General features: G+C 31.9%; 1 protein-coding gene across 1 annotated transcript; it reads left to right on the top strand.

Annotated features, from left to right (window-relative positions):
* Window positions 1-506: 506 nt before the first annotated feature.
* LOC143056156 (short transient receptor potential channel 7-like) lies at window positions 507-18,705 on the top strand. Its single transcript, XM_076229239.1, has 11 exons — window positions 507-527; window positions 1,115-1,282; window positions 1,809-1,990; window positions 2,510-2,793; window positions 3,924-4,185; window positions 8,146-8,377; window positions 8,867-9,091; window positions 12,061-12,090; window positions 14,276-14,345; window positions 15,103-15,278; window positions 18,262-18,705. The coding sequence occupies exons 1-11, from the start codon at window positions 507-509 to the stop codon at window positions 18,475-18,477; spliced, it is 1,866 nt and encodes a 621-aa protein (XP_076085354.1). The 3' UTR covers window positions 18,478-18,705.
* The last annotated feature ends 2,315 nt before the right edge of the window (window positions 18,706-21,020 follow it).

Below are 21,020 nucleotides of genomic sequence, written 5' to 3'. Positions count from 1 at the left end.
AAAAATCAGTACAGTCGAGTACAGATATAGGCCATTTCAGACTTTTAATGGTTTGTAGTGAATAGAACACTGAACAGTTATTGCATGCACATGGAAGAGAAAGTAATATGGGAGACAATCAATTTCTGTAAGGATTATTCCCCTTTAAACAGATATGGTGTTTTGAGCTGCATAAAAATGAAATGCAGCCCAAACTGATTAGATATAAGGGTATTTTACTCCCATGTACACACAGCAACCAATTACAAGATATTTATGTATATAATTATATCTCTTTTACAATTGCAAGAATATGATAAGCACCTTAGAGATTTAACTGCAGTTCATTAAAGCATATATAAGCATTTACATATTAATAGATGAAATATGCATACACAAAGATAGAGAAATGTGTATTACAATTTATTTTTTTTTAATTTAAAATTTTACTGTCTTCTTCTGTCAAAAATAAAATAGAAGCAAAAACAGAGATCAGCAGTGAATCATTTCCTTTGCTTTTGACAGCAATGCAAATGGAACAAAAACAGGTAGATATAATCCACGGTATTGAACTGTTTTTTTTTTTTTTATTATTTCACGCTGTTTGTTAACAAGCAGCTTGTAAGTATCTGTTCGCGATTCATGCCTTTTTCGATTTTAAAACAAGGAGATGTGGTATGATTGACAATGAGACAACTCTCCACAAGAGACCAACTGATGTAGAAGTAAGCAATTATAGGTCACCGTACGACCTTCAACAATGAGCAAACCCATACTGCATAACCAGCGACAAAAATCCAGATGTACACACACACATTAATAATTTCGATTTTGAAAGCTGACGACTTCATTCATGCGAATGCTAACTAGTTTAAAGAAAATCCAAATATGGTATACAGCAACAAACAACTACCACTAAATAACATGTTCTAGACTTTGGACAGGCGCACTCAGAGTTTGGCGGGGTTAAGCATGTTTTTTTTAACATGTTTACTAGCGTAACAATCTTCAGATGCGTGTGATTATTTAATGCAGAGCATGGTCACCACAACAACTCAAATGAAAAGTGGTACGGTTTTGCTAATAAACATTCAAAACTTTCACGGAAATAAATAATGTATTCCTGTTTGTTCAGTTTGTAGCACACGAGAAGTGCCAAGCACAAGTTTCTGAGATATGGTTCAAAGGTCTACAGGCAATGAGATATCTGAATAGATTCCAGTATTTATTGCTGTCTATCCCGATTGGTATGGTTCTGCTGCCTGTTTTATCAGTCGTGTATATAGTTGCATCATGGAGTAAAGTAAGTATACTAGTGTGTGTGTTGCTGAGTCGCTGATTCTGTGCTTTATATATATATATATATATATATATATATAGATCTCTTTTTTCACGAACTCGTTTTTGAAAGATTTCATTATGTTTTTTTTAAATTCAAAGAGAGAAAAAAATCAAAAGGGTGGGGGACACATTCATTTTTAGGTGGTAGGATAGCTGCAATTGGTGAATTTTATGTTTCTATATTTTAATTATTACTAGCGTGTTTACCTAGGTCGGTTTGCGATAAGATAAGCATTTTGTTTTAATTCTAAATTGCTTCGTTTATTTGACGAATAACCACTTTTCAAAATATCCGAAACCTTAATTTGACTTTAGGAGTGGGTAAAAGCTATATTTTTCTTTTGTGATTGAGTACTTGTCAACAATGAAATAAAACGGGATTCAGTGGAGTTCTAAATTATGAGGAAATATATCAATATGAAACCAATGTTGTACTCTTATAGTGAAGAACATACTTTATTCACGTTACTTTTATTTTTTTATTTTAGGTGACAGTTCTGCTAAATACTTCATCTACAAGATTCTTAAGTTATACATGTTCATACTTATCTTTTCTCTTTCTGACTGTGGTAGCCAAATTACATTATAGCGACATGTGGATTTCATTAGCATGTGATAACACACCAACATCTAACTATATTCTGATAACGCTGATATTTGTTTGGATTCTAGCTGAGATTAATATACTGTCATATTTTGTAAACTAGATTTGAGGTAGGATAAACTTCTCATACATCTGCTTCTCAATCACAGGGTTGAAACCGGAAATTGAAGAAACGTACAAAGAATTGTTTATAAGTTTATATATAATACTTTATAACATATAACCAGTATGAATAAAATACAAGCGATATCTGAAAGATTATGAAGCTTTTTTTAATTGAACTTAAATTCGAGTACGAATTATTTCTTTGTTCATTTTTCAAATACATGTACTTAAAATATGTCAAAATTCAATAAAATTGCAATTGTAACCAATTTTATACTTGAAACTGTGTGTGTATGTTGTTTTTTTAGTATTGTTGTTCCACATGATATAAACATAACAAAACATGATAAAGATCTAACAATTAAGTAATCAATGCACGTGCGAATTAAAAAAAAAAAAAAAACACACTTGGTATAACTTGTAGATTTCTGTTTGACCATTTAGTCTTTTATTTTAGAAAGACATATTAAATTGTTTTGAAGGTTGGATTTGGGAAGAAATGAAACAAGTATGGTCATCTGGAATAGAAGATTATGCCGGATCAGTTTGGAATATTATAGATTCGTTCATGCTGATGTTTCTTCTTGCGTCCTTCACCTTAGACATAGTTGTACCAATCAAAGTAGCGGACGCTTTTACCACAAACCCACTTCCTCTGAATGTAACAGGAGAGCAAGTTTACCTGTCAACTCTCCTCCACTGCTACGTAACGGCTGAAGTTGATGAAGTTGATGTCTGTCCATCTGTTTCGTATTCTGTAGGAGGTATGCATTCCCAATTGTAAAATAGTAAGAGTTCAATAGCCATGATAGCCTACGATCCTAAGCATTTGAATTAGGCTATAATAAGTCTCAATAGAAGTGTCGGCTACTGAAAATAAAAGACTGTAAAAATGTACAAATATGAGGTTGTGTTGTATAATAAATGTAATTGAAAATACCTGTAACACATGAAGTGATATGAAAATAAAGTGTCCTTGCTTTAAGGGCATACGATACAGTTACATAGAAGGTAATGACGTTACTAACGTAAAATGTTATTTTTGCGACGTCAAACTATGACATATCGGGAAAAGATGCATTTTTCGACTATTTTTTATAATTCAAACTGATTTAATTTGAAAACGAGTGCATGGACCCCTATTTTGTAAAACGACATTTTGTTTCATTTTGCAGGGAGATTATGTGGACCAAATTTTATAAAACTGTAAATAGAGGATTTTTTTTAATTTTGATAAATATACAGCAAAAAAATGCGATTTTTTCTTAATTCATGACCATTTGATAAATATGAGTTATTTCTGAATGAAAAATGCATAATTTTTTAGGATACTTATAAAATACAAAAAATACAAATTATCTAACAAAAAACAATTTGTGTTTATCTTTTAAAAATAAAAAGTTATGGCTTTCTTTCGAAAGGGAAAATACGGCCACAAATTCGAATTTTGAGCAAATATACAAAATTTCGACCTCATTTAACTCGAAAAGTAGCCGACAAGAAGGTATATTTTTTATTACATATTTGATTGAAGCAGGCAAAAACTAGTCTATATGGAAATTTTCATCAAACTGTAAATACAGGATCAAAACTGTATCGTATGACCTTAAGCACATGTGAGTATCATAACCTAGATCTTTAGAGGGTTTGATATGTTTGCTGAATACATATAGTTTGCTGCTGAACGCCGGTTAGTACTAGATGAGTTAGTAACGTATTATTACAACAAAAAAGTATAAATAAGATAATGTGTTTTAATTGTCAATATGACAACTATCCATCATAAACAAAATGTTATAATACAAATCAAAGTAGAAAACGAGATTAACGAACAGAAAATAAAACTTGTTCACCGTTTCATACCCATGTACACAAACATTTAATATATTTTCAGTATCTTGGGAACCATCATGGATACCTGATCCCGAGCTGATCTCTGATATACTGTTCTCTTTCGGAATAATCCTGAGCATATCCAGAATTTCCTTTATCATGCCTGCCAATGAAACATTCGGAACCATTTTAGTATCATTTTACCGAACATTCACAGACTTAATGAAATTATGCGGCATGTTCTTGCTGATACTTTTGGCTTTTTCCTGTGGATTAGCAGCGTTATATGCCGCTCATCGGTGTCAGACTACCACATTTAAAGAGTAAGCTACAATTGAAGACTATGTCATATCGCAGTCACACGTCAAATTTATATTTTCAGTCATTCACCTCTAGTACATTTGTCTCTGAAAGACATTTGTATTCCATCTTTATCATGGTATTGTTATTTTTCTCAGGAAATCCAAGTTTGTTCCTCCTCCTCTTGATCGTTTATTTCTTTTGGACATTCGTCGAATTAGTGTGTATCCTCCTCTTCAACATCATCTATAAATACTAACTGACCACCAGATATACTAGTCGTATCTTCGTCATTCAAATCGAGTATATCTGAAGAGTCTTCGTCAAAATCAAATTTTGATGATAATGATTCTGTTCGGTCTGAAAAATATAACGTAGGACTTATAACTTCCATACTATGTAATCATGTATATTTGATCCTTTTCTATTTATATTTTGATACAATGTCGTAAAACAATTGCACGATCACCATTGGTTATAAGAATATGTGTATGGATGTCATAGTGGCTACAACTATTATTAATATATAAGAAAAATAACTCCACCCTGTATTTCAAAATTTTACACAAAATAGTCAACTTTACAGCAAAAGAGTTCAAGCTAATCGTACGATCATTATTGATTTGTGCAATGGGTTTTAAAATTAGTAAGGTTTTTATTTTAAATAAAGCGAAAGACAAAATTTAAAATTATTGAATAATAAGACACGTCCATTCTTACCCATTTTCTTCTTGCTTTTTAAACTAGAGTCTGTTTCCAAAATTTCCTTTCCCTAAAATGGAAAAGACATTGTAATTTCTGCTAGATATTTATATATTTCTTCGGTATGCCTACAAAGTCTTACGCAATGTGTAAGTTATAACATATACACAAAAACTACCAAGGGCAAAAACTAAAAACTAGCACTACTACATTTAGAAAATTGTTCAATATTATATCGTATAAAAGCAGCTAATATGAACATGACCTTTTAATGCGTTCCTATACATTCTTTGCTAGTTTAAGCTAAACCTGTACTTTGACGTTGTACTTTTACGTCTCACGAATTAGTCGTCAGTTAATTTATTTCATATTTCCTAGGGTTGTATCACGTTATCTAAGAATGTGTTACTCATACCAGATTTGTTTACCCAATACTTTAAGATTGTTTGCATACAAAGCAGAATAATAAAGCCCTTTCTGAGAATCTGATAAAACCTAATGGTTTTTATAAGCATGTGAACTGGTTGTATTTGTTTTGCATATCTAATGCATTTGTCTTGTTGCTTTGGACTAGCCTTTGTCGTGTATAATTGTTTATTTGCTTCAATTTCTGTACAATTGAAAACTGTTGAGATAATTTTTTTTCTGCTTATTTCGAGATGAAGATACTAAAATCTCTCCTGGTTTTATATTATTTAAAAAAATTATTTGAAACAGGACTAGGAAACGCGAGAATAAATTTTCACAAACAAGATATATATGGACCTAGAAATCGGGAACATTAAACACCATAAAAATAAGACCACTTTGCAAGTAACAGTTCCATATGATACAGATACAGACGCCTATCATAAAGTCACGGATTAGCTACAAGTTATATCCTTTATCATAAAATAATCTCATTGTGACATGTGAATGTTAACCTTTACGTCATTCCGTCTCTGGTGAATATATGTCACATTGCCAATCATACCACATATTCTTATTTTTATATCAAGTGCTGGAAGGCATCGGAGTTTTCATCATAGCTACATTTATTTGTAGAATGTTTATAATCTATATTTAACAACAGTAAGCGATGGTAATCAAAAATAATATTGTAGATCAATATCAGTTTGTTTCAGTGCTCAAGGCCATTGTTGTCCCTGCAACAATCTGTAAATATTCATTTTAGAAACATCCATAAAGAAAACATGTAAATGAGAAATGATTATGTATCCTGCATTGCACTAGACCGACAAACCGAAGTCTTTTTCACAAACATACGAATAACTAAGTATACTGAATTGTTCATAACTTATAGTCAATCTGAGTCATCATTTTTTTTTTTGTGAGCCGGTTTACAGTCCGTAGGTATACATTTTGTACTGCCACCTTACTCGGACACATTATTGTGATTCAAAACCTATCAAGAATTGCTCTACTCCTAGATACCGCGTTTATTGCGGAAAAGCAGCACACAATAATTCTTCAGTATTTGAAAAGACCAGTTTAAAATTTTGATACCTTTTTCGTGAGCAGCTTTCCACGTATAGCTCGTAGTACTCTACCGATGAACATGGTCTTCTGACGCTTTTCCTGTTCTGAAAAATAAGCAAAATAAGCAACAATCATTTGGTAAACTTTTATTCAACATTTTTGTTGTTTTTGTTATTGAATAATGATCTATCTGAATTTAAAAAAAATTGATACCCACGAAAATAAATGAATCCACAACACACAAGATTGCAAAGTGACGCATTTGAATCAACGTTTAATTTTGATTGATTGTTTGATTGTTTAAGTTTAAAACCAAATCAGTTCCGATTGCATTATTGTGGCAGCCGTATTGAATTGGTTGAGGAAATCGAAATACCCATAGAAAATCTCCGATCGTGCTGAACAGATTATCAATAACTGCAGATGAACTTCTTAGAAAAATGGTCTTTGGATGTTGAACTGTCAGTGTAGGATGAGGAAATCAGATTTAACTTTCCAATAAAATAAAAGGCGGTTAGGCAAGTTTGCAAGGGTTCGTAACCAGAATGAAAGTGCGACACTTTCCTACAGAAGGTGTCTGATTTAACGTTGCTTTCCGATCGTACATGCGTGCGTCTCCATACATCCCATATAGCCAAACTGACTTTAGCATTGGTTATACGGCAGATTGAAGTTACGGTGATCCTGTATCTATACAAATAGATCATAAGGGTCTGGTAAAGTTTACCTGTAAGCTCAAATACCTTTATGGCAAATATTAGTTTTGCTTACCTGATTCTGAAAGGGTAGTCATGATATTTGCTTAATTACTATTGAAATATCCTACAAACAATAACTTAATGTTTTAACATAGTGTAAATTGATGTCCCGACCGATTTACAGGAAATAGTTTTCCTGTGAAATATTAACAATAAGCTTACTATCTAAAACACAACTACTACTTATACCATGTAATCCGTTTTAAGTGGTACATGTATGTCCGCTTTCACATGGCCTTCAATATACAATTGTATTATTCAACAAAAAAATATTATCGATTTTTATCTTTCTAAAAATTTTAAGAACTTAAATTTGCATTAGATTAAGTCGCATCTCATTTTGTTCTTTCAAAGCGTCAACACGTTTTATATAAGAAAAAGGAGATGGCACAGTGGCATGTTTACGAAATAATTGATGCAAGCTAAATGTATACTTTATTGTAGTTTTAACATGGGTAGGTATTATATTCGCGATTATTTTTGCCCGAGCGATAGTGAGGGCTAAACTAACACGAATATAGTGCCTGCCCATGTTAACACTACAATAAAGTATTGCTTGCATCAATTATTTCGATTCTGATTATGACAATTTAGGTTATTTTTATTTCATATTTGTATAGGTGTAGATCGTTTGTGTAGTGTCTTCCATGAACCTCCTTTTTTGTGTGTAAACAGGCAAACCACAGAGGGGGGATTTTGAGCAGCCAGCATGAACGGTTTTGTTTCTAGGTAATTTCGAATTGCAACACATTACAGTCATGATAAATAAATTAGTAACAACATGTGCATCATTTAAGAGTTTAAAAGTGTTTTAAGTTAATGGAACATATTAAATGCATGCCAATTTGATAAAAGTCATTATTCTGCAGTAGTCAATATACGCATGTGCAAATAAATTTTATTGTATTTATAGCATGGGTTTATTCATAGAGTGAACGAAGCACGTACTATTAGAATTGTCAATTGTCCATATGACTTAGATATCATATTCTGTGTTTAATTTAAATAAATCAATTAATTATGTACAATTATAAGTAAACTTAGTTTCAGGGCGACTTTATTTATGTTGGTATGGTCTCTGTTTGGCTTTGCACCAGGAGAAGCCCCAGAGCTGAACAAGGATGCACCAATGAGTTCACTGACGAACAACCCTTCAAGGAACGTGTACACAGAAAACCTCGGATACTTGCTGTACGGTACTTATGTCTTTGCAGCTCTCATTGTGTTAATGAACCTGCTGATTGCTGTAATGTCAGTTACATTCGAAGAAGTACAGGTGAGTGTAATTTATTTGAGTCTAGATGGGGTCCTCCATTTCTGTTATCTTTGGTCTTTTTTGTCAATTGTGTCTTTTCTTTATGTTTTGGCCTATTTTCTTCCATTCTTTATTTTCCCCCTTAATTCTGCACTTTGCATTCATTATTCTTTATTCAATCCCCACCCATTCATGTATTGAAATACATAGATAGTTATCTTTGAATATCACAAATAAACAAATATTAATCAAAATTAATGCGAACCATTTAGACATAGAAATAACTATCATGTTTTAGTTTGCCAAAACAACGAATAAAAAAATACTCTAATTTTACGGTACAATTGATTTTAGTAGTATCTACCATGTTTAATTTTGCAGTAAAAACATCAAAGTTTTAGGATACAACTGAATTTGCTTGTGTAAATTGTTAATATTTTTTGTATATTTCACTAACGTCCTCATTAATAAGAAAAATACCTTGATGTTTTGATGCTTATTTTGTCACAGGATAAAAGAGATGTGGAATGGAAGTTTATGAGAACAGAACTGTGGCTGTCCTTTATAGAACCCGGATGTCCAGTAGCTCCACCTTTCAATATTATTCCTACTCCAAAAACCATTATGAAATTTGTCAGTTGTATAAAGAATTGTATATGCAGATGTGGATGTAAATCTGAACTTAAAAGAACCAGTATGTTCAAAAAGGTTATATATCACAAATCAGTACATGTACAAATTTAGATATATGTCCCCCACTCCATGATTTACAATAGCTCTCTTCATAAAAATAATCATACGACTTAAATTGATCTGAATTAATACTGAAATGTTTATGACTAACGGTTACTTTTTGTCGTATGATTTGTGTTCCTCATTATGAAACACGTAAAATAACAAAAACAACGGTCTAAAAAAAAATAATACCGAATTCCAGGGAAACGTAAAGTCCCTAATTAGATGGCAAAATCAAAAGCCCAAACACATGAAACGAATAAATAGCAACTGTCAGATTCTTTACTAGTTCAGGCATTTAATGAATATAAAATAATAAAATAAACTTCTGCTTTATTGACCTTGTATATAGAATTAACATACAATGTTTCATCCTATAGTTCATATATCATGTTGTTTATGCTGTAAATATTATTATCACACATGAATACTTTCGACCGAAGAACTAAATTTGTATCATAGCCGTACTATTGATTATGGGCCATCCTTTAGTTGACATACTTTATTGAAGTTAAATGTCAATTTTGTCAATTTCCGTCTTGTAGTTCACAATTTACCCTTTTTATTTAATTTACATGTGAAGGTAGTGCTTTTATTTGTTATACTCTAAAGACGGCTAAACTATCAAGAATCAATACATTTTGTTGAATAGAAGCAGTTAAGTTATAATTTTATATCAACTTTTATTGATATTTCTGCCCTTTTTGCAGAGGTATCTCCCATATCAATGCAAATCTCCATAAGAATATTAAAATCATGATTTTTAGTTTTCCTCAAGTTAGATTTTATGGGACTTTTTTCTGTGTATATTTGGGGTATAATGCTAACGATTAAAACTTAAAAATATTCTGTTGCAATTACTTCAAGGTTAGGGTCAAATTTATGCTAGATTGACTGAACTAATGTTACCGATGTTTTAAGCTAGTAATACAATGATGTCTTCGGTGGCCAATTGGTATATACACTTTTCACTATTCTGTCAACTGTAAGACTGTGAGTTTGAACATTGCTTGTGACAATTTCCTTTATCTGCAATCTTAATTGAGAAGAACTAAAATTTTCCTGTTGTAGTTATGTGTTTCTCCCTAGAAACTCTGGATTAAGACAATAATTAAACACTACACTTTATGATTTGCTAGTAGCCAATAGTGCTGGATATGGTTTAACACACCAACAATCAATCACTCAGTAAAACCTCAGTGTCATGTAATTTGCAATGTCCCTTCCTTGATTTCACAATTGGCATACTTGAAATGTGTATGATGTCATGATGAATAGGTAAAATAAACTTGCGATGTTCAAAATTAAATGATATGTGTTTTGACAAGGTATATCTTGTCATAGGGAGGGATAAATGCTACTTTGTAAAGGATTACTCTGATTCAAACAAAAAATTCTCTGAAACTTACATTATCAAGATGCTTGATTTCTTGATTGACAACATATTTGTTACGTTCGGAGGACGTGTTTTTCAACAGACTGTCGGCATTCCAATGGGAACAAATTGTGCCCCTCTTCTTGCCGACTTATTTCTTTATTATTATGAGGCTGACTTCATACAGGAACTTCTTAAGAAGAAAGATAAGAAGTTAGCAATATCCATTAACTCTACTTTCCTCTATAAAGATGATGTTCTTTCACTAAATAATTCAAAATTTGGTGACTACAGGTATGTTGAACACATCTATCCAATCGAACTAGAGATAAAGGATACTTCAGATACAATTAAGTCGGCCTCATATCTTGACTAACATATTGAAATTGACAATGAGGGTCGGTTGAAAACAAAACTTTACGATAAAAGATGATTTCAGCTTTCCTATTGTGAACTTTCCATTTTTAAGTAGCAACATTGCAGCAGCACCTGCATACGGGGTATATATCACGCAATTGATACGATATTCCCGTGCTTGTATATCCTATCATGATTTTCTTGATAGAGGGTTGCTGTTCACAAGGAAGCTATTAAACCAAGAGTTCAAAATGGTGAAGTTGAAATCATCCCTTCGTAAATTTTACAGACGCCATCACGAGTTGGTTGATCGTTATGGAATAACCGTTTCACAAATGATTTCGGATATGTTCATTACGTCGTAACTACAACTCCCTTCCCTTTCATGAATGTGACCTACCGAATAAGACTATTTACCGGATTTATTATCACATAAGCAACACGACGGATGCTACACGTTGAGCAGGATCTGCTTACCCTTCCGGAGCACCTGAGATCACCCCTAGTTTTGGTGGGGTTCGTGTTGCTTATTCTTTAGTTTTCTATGTTGTGTCATGTGTACTATTAATTTTCTGTTTGTCTTTTTCATTTTTAGCCATGGCGTTGCTAGTTTATTTTAGATTGATGAGTTTGACTGTCCCTCTGGTATCTTTTGTCCCTCTATACTATATTGTCGTAATCGATGATTTGCTCATGTATACTCAATGTAAGGTAGCTATATACATATAGACGCGTCTCCATCTCAATATTACTCGTGTAATAACGTATAATTCATCAATATTATGTACCTTTATGGTCTCAAACTTGATAGTCTGTTTCACACACATATATACTATACATTGTAATTATTTTACCTCCAGCTCTGTAAACAAATTGTTCCTCGAATATACTTAATGGGATAAGCTCGAAGACAAGATAAAAACCAAAAGGGTCAGCTGTACAAAAGAAAGGTTTAATCTTAGTTTTTAAAAGCACCATTACCATCATCTGTTAAGCTCGAGACTAAAATCGTTGGGAATCCTTATATATAAAAATCATTGAAGGGTGCTGGTATCCATTGAATAAATTGCAACTTTGATATCATGTTTTCTTCAAACCCTTTCCCTTCTGTAGTGACGTAAAACATGTATGAAAATGATAAAATCTTGAACTATATATGGTTTTGTTTGTATTTCATTAACATATTCCCACATCTCTTTAAGTAATATAAATAACTTATATGTGTTTTGTTCTTCAGAAAACAGATGATCCATGCAATGTCCGAAAGGTAAATATTCGTTAATGGTTAAATCATAGATCCAGACAATAGTTTGCTGTTTAATGTCTATACCTGACTCAAACAGCTTGCACTGCGTATTTTTCTGTACGACACATACATCTAAGTCTGAAGCAAAATAATACAACAAAAACTATTTCTTTAAGTAAGATGATTATTTCCGAAGCTTCACAACAGATAACAAAAGCGACGGTATTAGACATAGAAAAAAAACAACTAAAAACTAATATAATATGTAAATTAAAGCAACAGTAGTATACCGCTGTTCAAAATTCATAAATCGATAGAGAAGAAACAAATCCGAGTTACAAACTAAAACTGAGGGAAACGTATCAAATATAAGAGAACTGCGACACAACAGAGACACACCATCGAAATGTAACACACACAGGAACGAACTATAATGTAACAATGGCCATTTTCCTGACTTGGTACAGGGAATTTAATGAAAAAATGGTGGTTTGAACCTGGTTTTGAGGCTTACCAAACCTCCCGCTTTAACGGCAGTGTTAATTATAACATTAAAATGACAACATTACACGACAGGGTTAGAATAAATAAACAGATAAATGGGAGAAAATATAGGACAGAGAAACAAACGAATAGTAACCATCAAAAGGTGACAGGTTAAAAAGTATTTTTATACGCCAGACGCGCTACGTCCACACAAAACTATGCTCAGATGTAAAATGACGTCACATTTAAATTTCTGAAACGTGTTCCAAAAATTAAGAAAGAATTTGGATGAAATTCAAGATTACATTTGTATGACTTATCTAACTTATATTGATAACAGTGAAAATTATAATACTAATTAATATTTAGTTGTAGTAGTAATTAGATAATAAATTGTATTATCTAGCTTTGTGGGTGTTTCTTCTGATCAAACTGCAAACCAAATATATAGTGTAACTTTCGTTGATCCAAAATGAACTGGATGAGCAGTTATCCCGAACTCAACACAAGAATACAACAGAAAAAAAATACGATTTACAACTACAAACATTAAGACATTTGACAAAATCCGATGACAACAACAAACACAACATCAAAACCAAACAAATTAATTTGGGATGGAAAAGTACCGTGCCACGTCTTAAAGCAATACGAATTCACACTCAGCAAAACAGTCACATTCGGGAATAAGTCACGTTTGGTAATAAAAAGATCAGACGACGTAATGGCAAACCACAATCTAACACGTTGTAAAAATGTCTATAGTTAGTTTGGACAAAGATGCATCGTATATGGATCAACCAATTCGTGATGGTGTCCGTAACATAAAAAAAAAAAGCATAACAAAAATCAAGAAAATGCACAAGAAACATAATCACTTGAGGTCACATTTTAATAAATTGTATCAAACGTTCTAGTATAATCGATGCGAATATTTTCAAGTTTTTTTAGAATTGCGGACTAGAAGAGTTAGACCCATTTGTGGCCTTCGGTTGTATTCTTCTCTTTGGTCGGGTTGTTGTTTCTTTGTCACAGTTTTTTTCAATTTAAGAATGATTTGGCCAAATTTCTCAGAAACGATTTTCCCAAAAAGTTCAATTTGAAAACATCATGGAATAGTTACAATAATCCGCAGTTTTATTGTTTTACTTGAGAATCTAACATCGTTATATTTCGTTAAGTCATAAATAATCAAATACCAATTCATCAAATACATATGCCAACTGTCAAAGCTATAGCTACGTTTGTTTGCGCAATTTCAAAAGCTTTTGACAGATTTATAAATTGATTTCAATGTCATACCGAAAAAGAAATACGACAAAACGTAAATTCTTGTACTATTTGAAAAAAAAAACCAACATAATTAGATCAGGAGTCCTTAAACATATTATTCATAAAGTAATAGCCAGGAATTTATAATATTTGCTGTCACAGAAAACTACATTTACTAAGACCCTTGTAAGATATTCACATTTTATCGTGTTTCCAACCTTCCTTAACCTAATTATTTATGTCTTCCGTAACCCATTATATGAACAATAATAGTTAATCACCTGTATCATCCAGAAATGTTTGATTTTGCACCGTTTATATTAAGAACGGTTCCCTTAATGACTGGTATTGAATACAAGAAACAAATTCTATTAATTTTGCCTTGATACAAATGTAGTTAAACGCTTATAGTCTAATCATTATTAAAAATTTAATTCTTTTATTGTAGGTTGTGATCTGTTCGTTAGTAAGGAGATATATACTACACGTAGAGCGAGAAAAGGTGGAAGATGACGATGGTTTTATCTATAATAAGATTGAACTAAACATCACCATGAATTTGTACTTATTAACTTGGTGGCACTATAATTAATTCCACAAAACTATTTGAGACGAGTTGCTCTTTATATGCGATGAAATAAATCGGCTAGTCTTTTCTTTAGAAAAACTAACAGCAACATTAATTTGGGAAATCAGTAACATAATTTCCTTAATTGGAAAAAGGAATTGCTTTTCTGTATAATACCATAGTACTGCTAATGTTTTCTGTATAGACATATTTTAAGTAGATGTCTATTGCATTGACATGATGCGTTGTCGAAGGTGAATTCAGCTGACCAAGAACAACATGCCTTATTTTTGATTAAGAATAACAATTTTGGAACGTAATTTGCGACCATCAAATCCCCAATTGATGCCGTCGGAGCTTAAAATACAATATTGTTATCTCCATTGTAATGAAACTGACAGAAAACAACGTTAAAACATGTAATTAAAATCTGTCATATGCCGTCTGCGCTTGCGCGTACGTCCCATATCATCAATTGTCAAAACGTGACGTTATACAATCAAAATGAACGTTACAAACGTTGTTGCATTAGAATGTTGATTATATGGCAATATGTTTTTGTGTGATGGAAAACAACGAAATACCAAGTATCTGTAAATAAAGACTTGCAAACACAAATGCGAATCCCAACCCGTTTTTACCAACTAATTGTATGTATTTGAATGTTGTTTTTGTATGATTTCCCCATTTACTGTTTACAATTGTAGACGCAACAGAAGACAAATTAAGACGATTAATAGAGCTTGTTGGATCGAAAATTGAAGGTCGTCTTGACGACATTGAAAATCGACTCAGTATAGTTGATACCAGCATCGGTGATGTTAATAAAGGAGCCAATGAAATCTTCTCCCTCCAAAAAACTGATATGGGACTCACAGAAAAGGTAGGCTCTATATGTATAACTAAACCAATAATCACTTCTAAAAAAGTAAAACCACAAAAATACTGAACTCCGAGGAAATTCAAACTAAAAGTCCCTAATCAAATGGCTAAATCAAAAGCTCAAACACATCAAACAAATGAATAACAACTGTCATATTCCTGATTTGGTACAGGCATGTAAATGTACTATTATATTATTTGTTTATCATGTCTCTGTCTTGATTCTCTTAAGTTTATTTTTACGTTATTCCCGCCACGTAGTGATGTCATTGTGGGGGCATTTTAAACGTGTTATGTTATAGTTATAGTATATATTATATGTTATAGTAGCGGGATGTTTGGCTGACCATAAAATCATTTTTTTTGTAATATTTTCCTTTACCAAGTCAGGAATACCAGTCGTTTTAAATAATTCTAATGTTGGCGTTTGCTTTTGTTGTAGTGCAGTGTTTCTGTTGTTCCATTGTTTTCCTCTTATAGTAAATGTGTTTTCAAAAGTTTTACTTTGTAACCCGGATTTGTTTTCACTTAATTGATGTATAACCATTGAATATCGGTGTACTACTGTTGCCTTAATGTCTAATACCATTTCCTCTTTTTTCGATATTTTACGTTTTTTATTTTTGTTATCATTTTCAAACTTTTTAATCCATCAATAATAATCTATTTGATATTATCTGTGAATTGCAAATACATTAGAACATAAGTACATAGACAATTGAAAGGACTGAACTAAAAGAGAAACAAACGAAAAATCATGTTGTACGAACAGTGGATTCTTCGACATATACCATTATATAATTATGTTAACATATAAACACATGGAAATAAACGAATCATAGATGCATGAAAGTTATCACTCGCGCTATGCCTACATAAGACTCACCATTACGCCTGAGTCACCCTGTCCTTTTATTGCAAAACTTCAATATTCATTCATAAGGTGCGTCTGGCTACGTCAGATGTGTCACTTTTTAGATCATGATATGTATGTTTTTCAAATGTTAGCTTTTGAATAGGGTTGGGGTTAGGGTAAGTTGAGAATAATGTACCTATTTAAAAATATCTTATAAATATTTTTTGTTGTTATGGAACTGTAACATTTTCCTTTGAGTTTGTTGACTATGTTTGATAGTTTTTGTTACCATTAATTTATTTGTTTAAACATGTATTCGTCTCAAGGCCCTTACAGCGTGTGATCAATATTAGCAGATTATCAACGCAATTTTTGCACTAGGTGTATATTTGGAATTCGATTGTTGAGTGGTCATCCATCTGCCTCAATTCTTTTTGCTGTTGTTTTTGTTGTTTTCATGAAGTTAATGTCCTCCGAAAGGGGTTTGGAGAAACTGGGTTCATGGTGTGTTTGTTGTTTGTTAGATCTTTCGTTATGCAACTATATCTCTATATATTTCTTAGTTTAGACTTTAACTCTAGGTACTCTAATGTCAAATTGTTTTAACCGATAAAAATCATAAATACTTGTCTTCTAAAGTCAACTAATCTCGCCCGCGACATTTCAAAGTAATTGAATTTTTAAACATTAAGGGTAACCTTATCAGAATTAAACAAACACATACAATGAAAATAATTGTTCGTATTGCGTTCTACAATAACAGTGTTTCATTGCCTTAACTAATGCAATATGTTATATGTGGATAATGAAGGTCATACAACTTTAAATATAAGAGCCAATAAATGATCTTTATGTTTAGATAAACTTTAGAAACAGACATATCACTAATGGAAACATATCAATGATTCCCACTATATTACATCATGGCATGAAAGACAAGTATTATGCCTCTGGTACAATACCATACACCAAGATTTATCACACATTGTACAAATCATCTCAACAATGTGTTATGTTTTCTCTCATGCTTTTTTGTAACTACCTTCCAAGATTTATTGCTTTTATTCGAAAAGGAGTTAAGTAACTCTTTTAACAAAGTTGTTTTATGTTTTATGTACACGTGAATGAATTGCGTAATAAATGAATCCCTATTGAGCAATATATTGTGTTTTTTCCCCGTGGTTTCTTTGGCTGATATATAATGCTTATTGAACATTCGTGAAAACATACCTATAGGTTTACATATCAATAGAAAGCTTGAAGGAAATATGAACAGTTCTAGACGTTTCAAGCTTCCTTTTGTCAGTGATTTATGAGACAATTTCAGCAGATGACATATTACTTTGTAATCAATATTTGCAAAATTATTTTTTCTAATCCATAACCTGTCAAATATTTTAGATTGCATTTATTTGTTAAAACAACAGACAAAATATAATCATATAATTAATATATTTAGTGATCTAGTGATCGTATATTGCAGTTAGATAGATTTTACTACCTTCATATAGTTTTCAAATTTATTTGCTCTAGGGAGTTCTTATTCTGATCGCTAGTTATATAAATGCAGTGTAGCTGTTCTTTGTTTTTATCTCAATTATATAAAAACAATTTCTATTTTACGTACGACAAGAGAAAGGCGTTAGGCTAAATGCTTTTCAAATGTTCGTTTTTCATTTTTTTTTCTTCTAACAAATAAGAACCACATCTCTTTAAACGATAGAGCATGAATCCGTACGTGTCATGTGCGCCCAACTCTAACCTTGATTGACTAGGATTGTTTTTTATCCTTCCGAAGGTCAGTAGTTCTCCCCGGACAACGGTTTCCTCCATAGATAAAGACTGACCGCCACGAAATAGCCAATAGTCCTGAGCTTGTAATTTATGGTTTGTTACCGTATGTCATATGAATGTTTCTTTTAATATATTGTACATACATCATATCGTTATTTTATTTTGAATCGTTTTAAAATATGCATTTTGAAATCTCGTATTATTTGGTACCTTAGCTACTTAAGATACAAAATATATGCTATATTCCTCTATTATATTTAACATTTAATTTAGTCTTCGATTTGTTTCCCAACAATTTCTTTCATGTGAATTTTTTTGTCTATTTTTTTAATAGCTGATTGAAGCACAGGAGAATTACAAAAAATTAATGCATAAAAACTGGGAAGAGAATACAATGTTTTATGAACGGAAACTTGAAGAAATTAACGAGATGAAAGACGAAAAGCTTCGATTGGTAGCTCTAGGAAAAATGACAGAGGCAGAAAGAATTAATGATGAAATGTTAGCCAAGCTGATGACAGAATTTGTACCAAAAACTACACTCAAATAATACAGGCAGGATAGCTATGTGATACCTATCATGGATAGTATTTTAGCAGTTGCTACATCACTGAATGTTCATGAACAATCGAAATATAATCACAAAACTCTGTAACAATATATGGTCATACTTACAGTCTTAAATACGTTAAAGCCATGCACAAGGGAGTCGTATGAGTACATTTGTAGATGAAAACAATGCTGGTACAAAGTTCATATTCTTGTTTTTATTGAAGGAAAATAGGTCAAAATAATCACCTACATTAACTAGTGTATTAAACTTATACAACCATACAGAGGTCGTTTGGCATTTATTTATATAAGCAAACCATCATAGAATAGTATGGTATATTTTGTTTTCATCGGTTTAAGTTTGTAACATTGATTTGTTTTCGCTGAAGGATGTATTCTGACTTTTCAGTCTCGTTCAGTCTCGTTAAAATCTCGTTCTTGAATTCTTTCCAAATTTAATGTTGCCTTAATTGGATACCAACCAGTAATATATATTCAAACCTTTTCATATCCGTATTTTTAAAGGTCATACATTAATCTATTTAAATAGGCACAAGATATAATATTCAAATTCTGGTTTTTTAACCAGGTTAAATCTACACTTTTCTAAATAAGAATATGCATCAATGTATCAGTCACCACTATCAAGTCATGTACATGACTTGTTCTTGTTTATCGTTCGTTTGATATGTTAGAAATTTGGTTATTTGATTATGGGCTAACCGTTCTAAGTTTTCTATGGAGTTAAAACTCTTGTCATTTTGTCTTTTCCTAGTCGTATTACAAGTATATGTTTTCATCAAATAAATCATAGAAGCATAGACCGGACGCAGAAAATGCAGTACGTTTTGCTTTAAATTATCAATATATAACTTTGTATACCATTTCTGTTCGCGATTATATTATGCATTGTATTCAATGTTTAAGCCTTTGTCAAAATTAGTTTTATATAAATGAAAAGGATGTGGTATGATTGCCAATGATACAACTGTCCACTAGAGACCAAAATGACACAGACATTAACAACTATAGGTCACCGTACGGCCTTCAACAATGAGGAAAGTCCATACCGCATAGTCAGCTATAAAAGGCCCCGATATGAATATGTAAAACAATTCAAACGAGAAAACTAACTGCCTTATTTGTATAAAAACAAATTTATAACACATTAACAAACGACAACCACTAGATTACAGGCTCATGTTTAATTGTCCAGTTTGAAGAGTACAAGGTTGTGCCACCATAACTTAAAGTTAGCGAGTATGGTTTACTTGTTCAATCTTTTATTGTTTGCCGACTCCATGATTTTTTCTTCCATAGATTATTGGCATTCAGCTTGGAAAATAAGACAGTAAACATGTAGACAAAGGGGGTGAGTGTTTTTCGATTAAAATATGGCTTAAGACTATTAAAGTCGAGATAACAATTGATAATCCAAGGCGACATGAAAGAACTCCCACCTAAACCCTCTCAGAGAAATCCCGTCTGCTGACCTGAACAATGGTTATTATCCGATGAGTTTATTTTCCCCTTTGTTGTTTGCTCTAAACATCTTCCAATGCCATAAAGATTAAACAAGCTAGTAGATATACTTAATTTATTTATTTTAAACATGCACTGAAATCATCATGGGAATTGGTATGCCAAACACATAGGGGAAACTATCGAGATTTTGATCACGTTTCTATGATATTAATACCTTTCGTTTCGAAAGACAATTTGCAAACAACAGTTCTAATCATAAACAATAAACTTTCTTTATCATGTTACCGTCTTGCATGTCCCAAAGAGAGCCATGTCATAGAAAATCAAAGAATTGAAGTATAATTTTATACATCTATTAAGGTGGTACCTAACACTACAGGGAGATAACTCTATAAAGTCAGCTTAACGTTTTAATTACGTTGTGTTGTAATAGGAATATTAAGCTTCTCAATGATCAAAATTGGTGTTTGTCAAATTGTGATATAACAAGTGTAATTTTTCTGACAAAACGGTTGGTTCTAAAATTTTTATATTTTAATATTTTTGTTAAAGGGTCATAGTAAATACTTTGGCAAAATTTTATGAAAATTAAACGAGCCAAATTAATTTTAGTGAAAGTGTTGGGTACAACCTTAATATCCAGTGTTGATATATCACATTTTCTGTCATTGCAGTATATTGTTATACACCCTAAATTATGAGCTTATAACATTAAACATTTTAGGTATCTTGTCGTTTGTCTATTTGTACAAGTGAATGGACTCTAATTCAAGTCCTCATAGATTGTGTAGTGTTCATTAGCAGCTTCTTTCAAATACTTTCACCGAATGGTTTTGGAATATATTCTTTTGTAAAGAAATAATTTTACCATGCATGGTTTGAAGTAGACGATTTTATTCCCAAATGCAAATAGATATAGGAAGATCCCTGCTTTATGTGAATCAATATCCCCAGGTGTTTTTTTTTTTTTCAATCAAGCAGTCTTCAGAAATTAACGAAAGTGTGCATCGTCCATGTTAATGTTATTTATAAGATCTTGCGTTTCCAGTACCCATG

This window comes from Mytilus galloprovincialis, chromosome 13 (assembly GCF_965363235.1).
Source record: "Mytilus galloprovincialis chromosome 13, xbMytGall1.hap1.1, whole genome shotgun sequence".
Classification (NCBI taxonomy): domain Eukaryota; kingdom Metazoa; phylum Mollusca; class Bivalvia; order Mytilida; family Mytilidae; genus Mytilus; species Mytilus galloprovincialis.
Note: the sequence above shows the minus strand (reverse complement) of the source record. Positions and strands in the feature narration are given on the sequence as shown.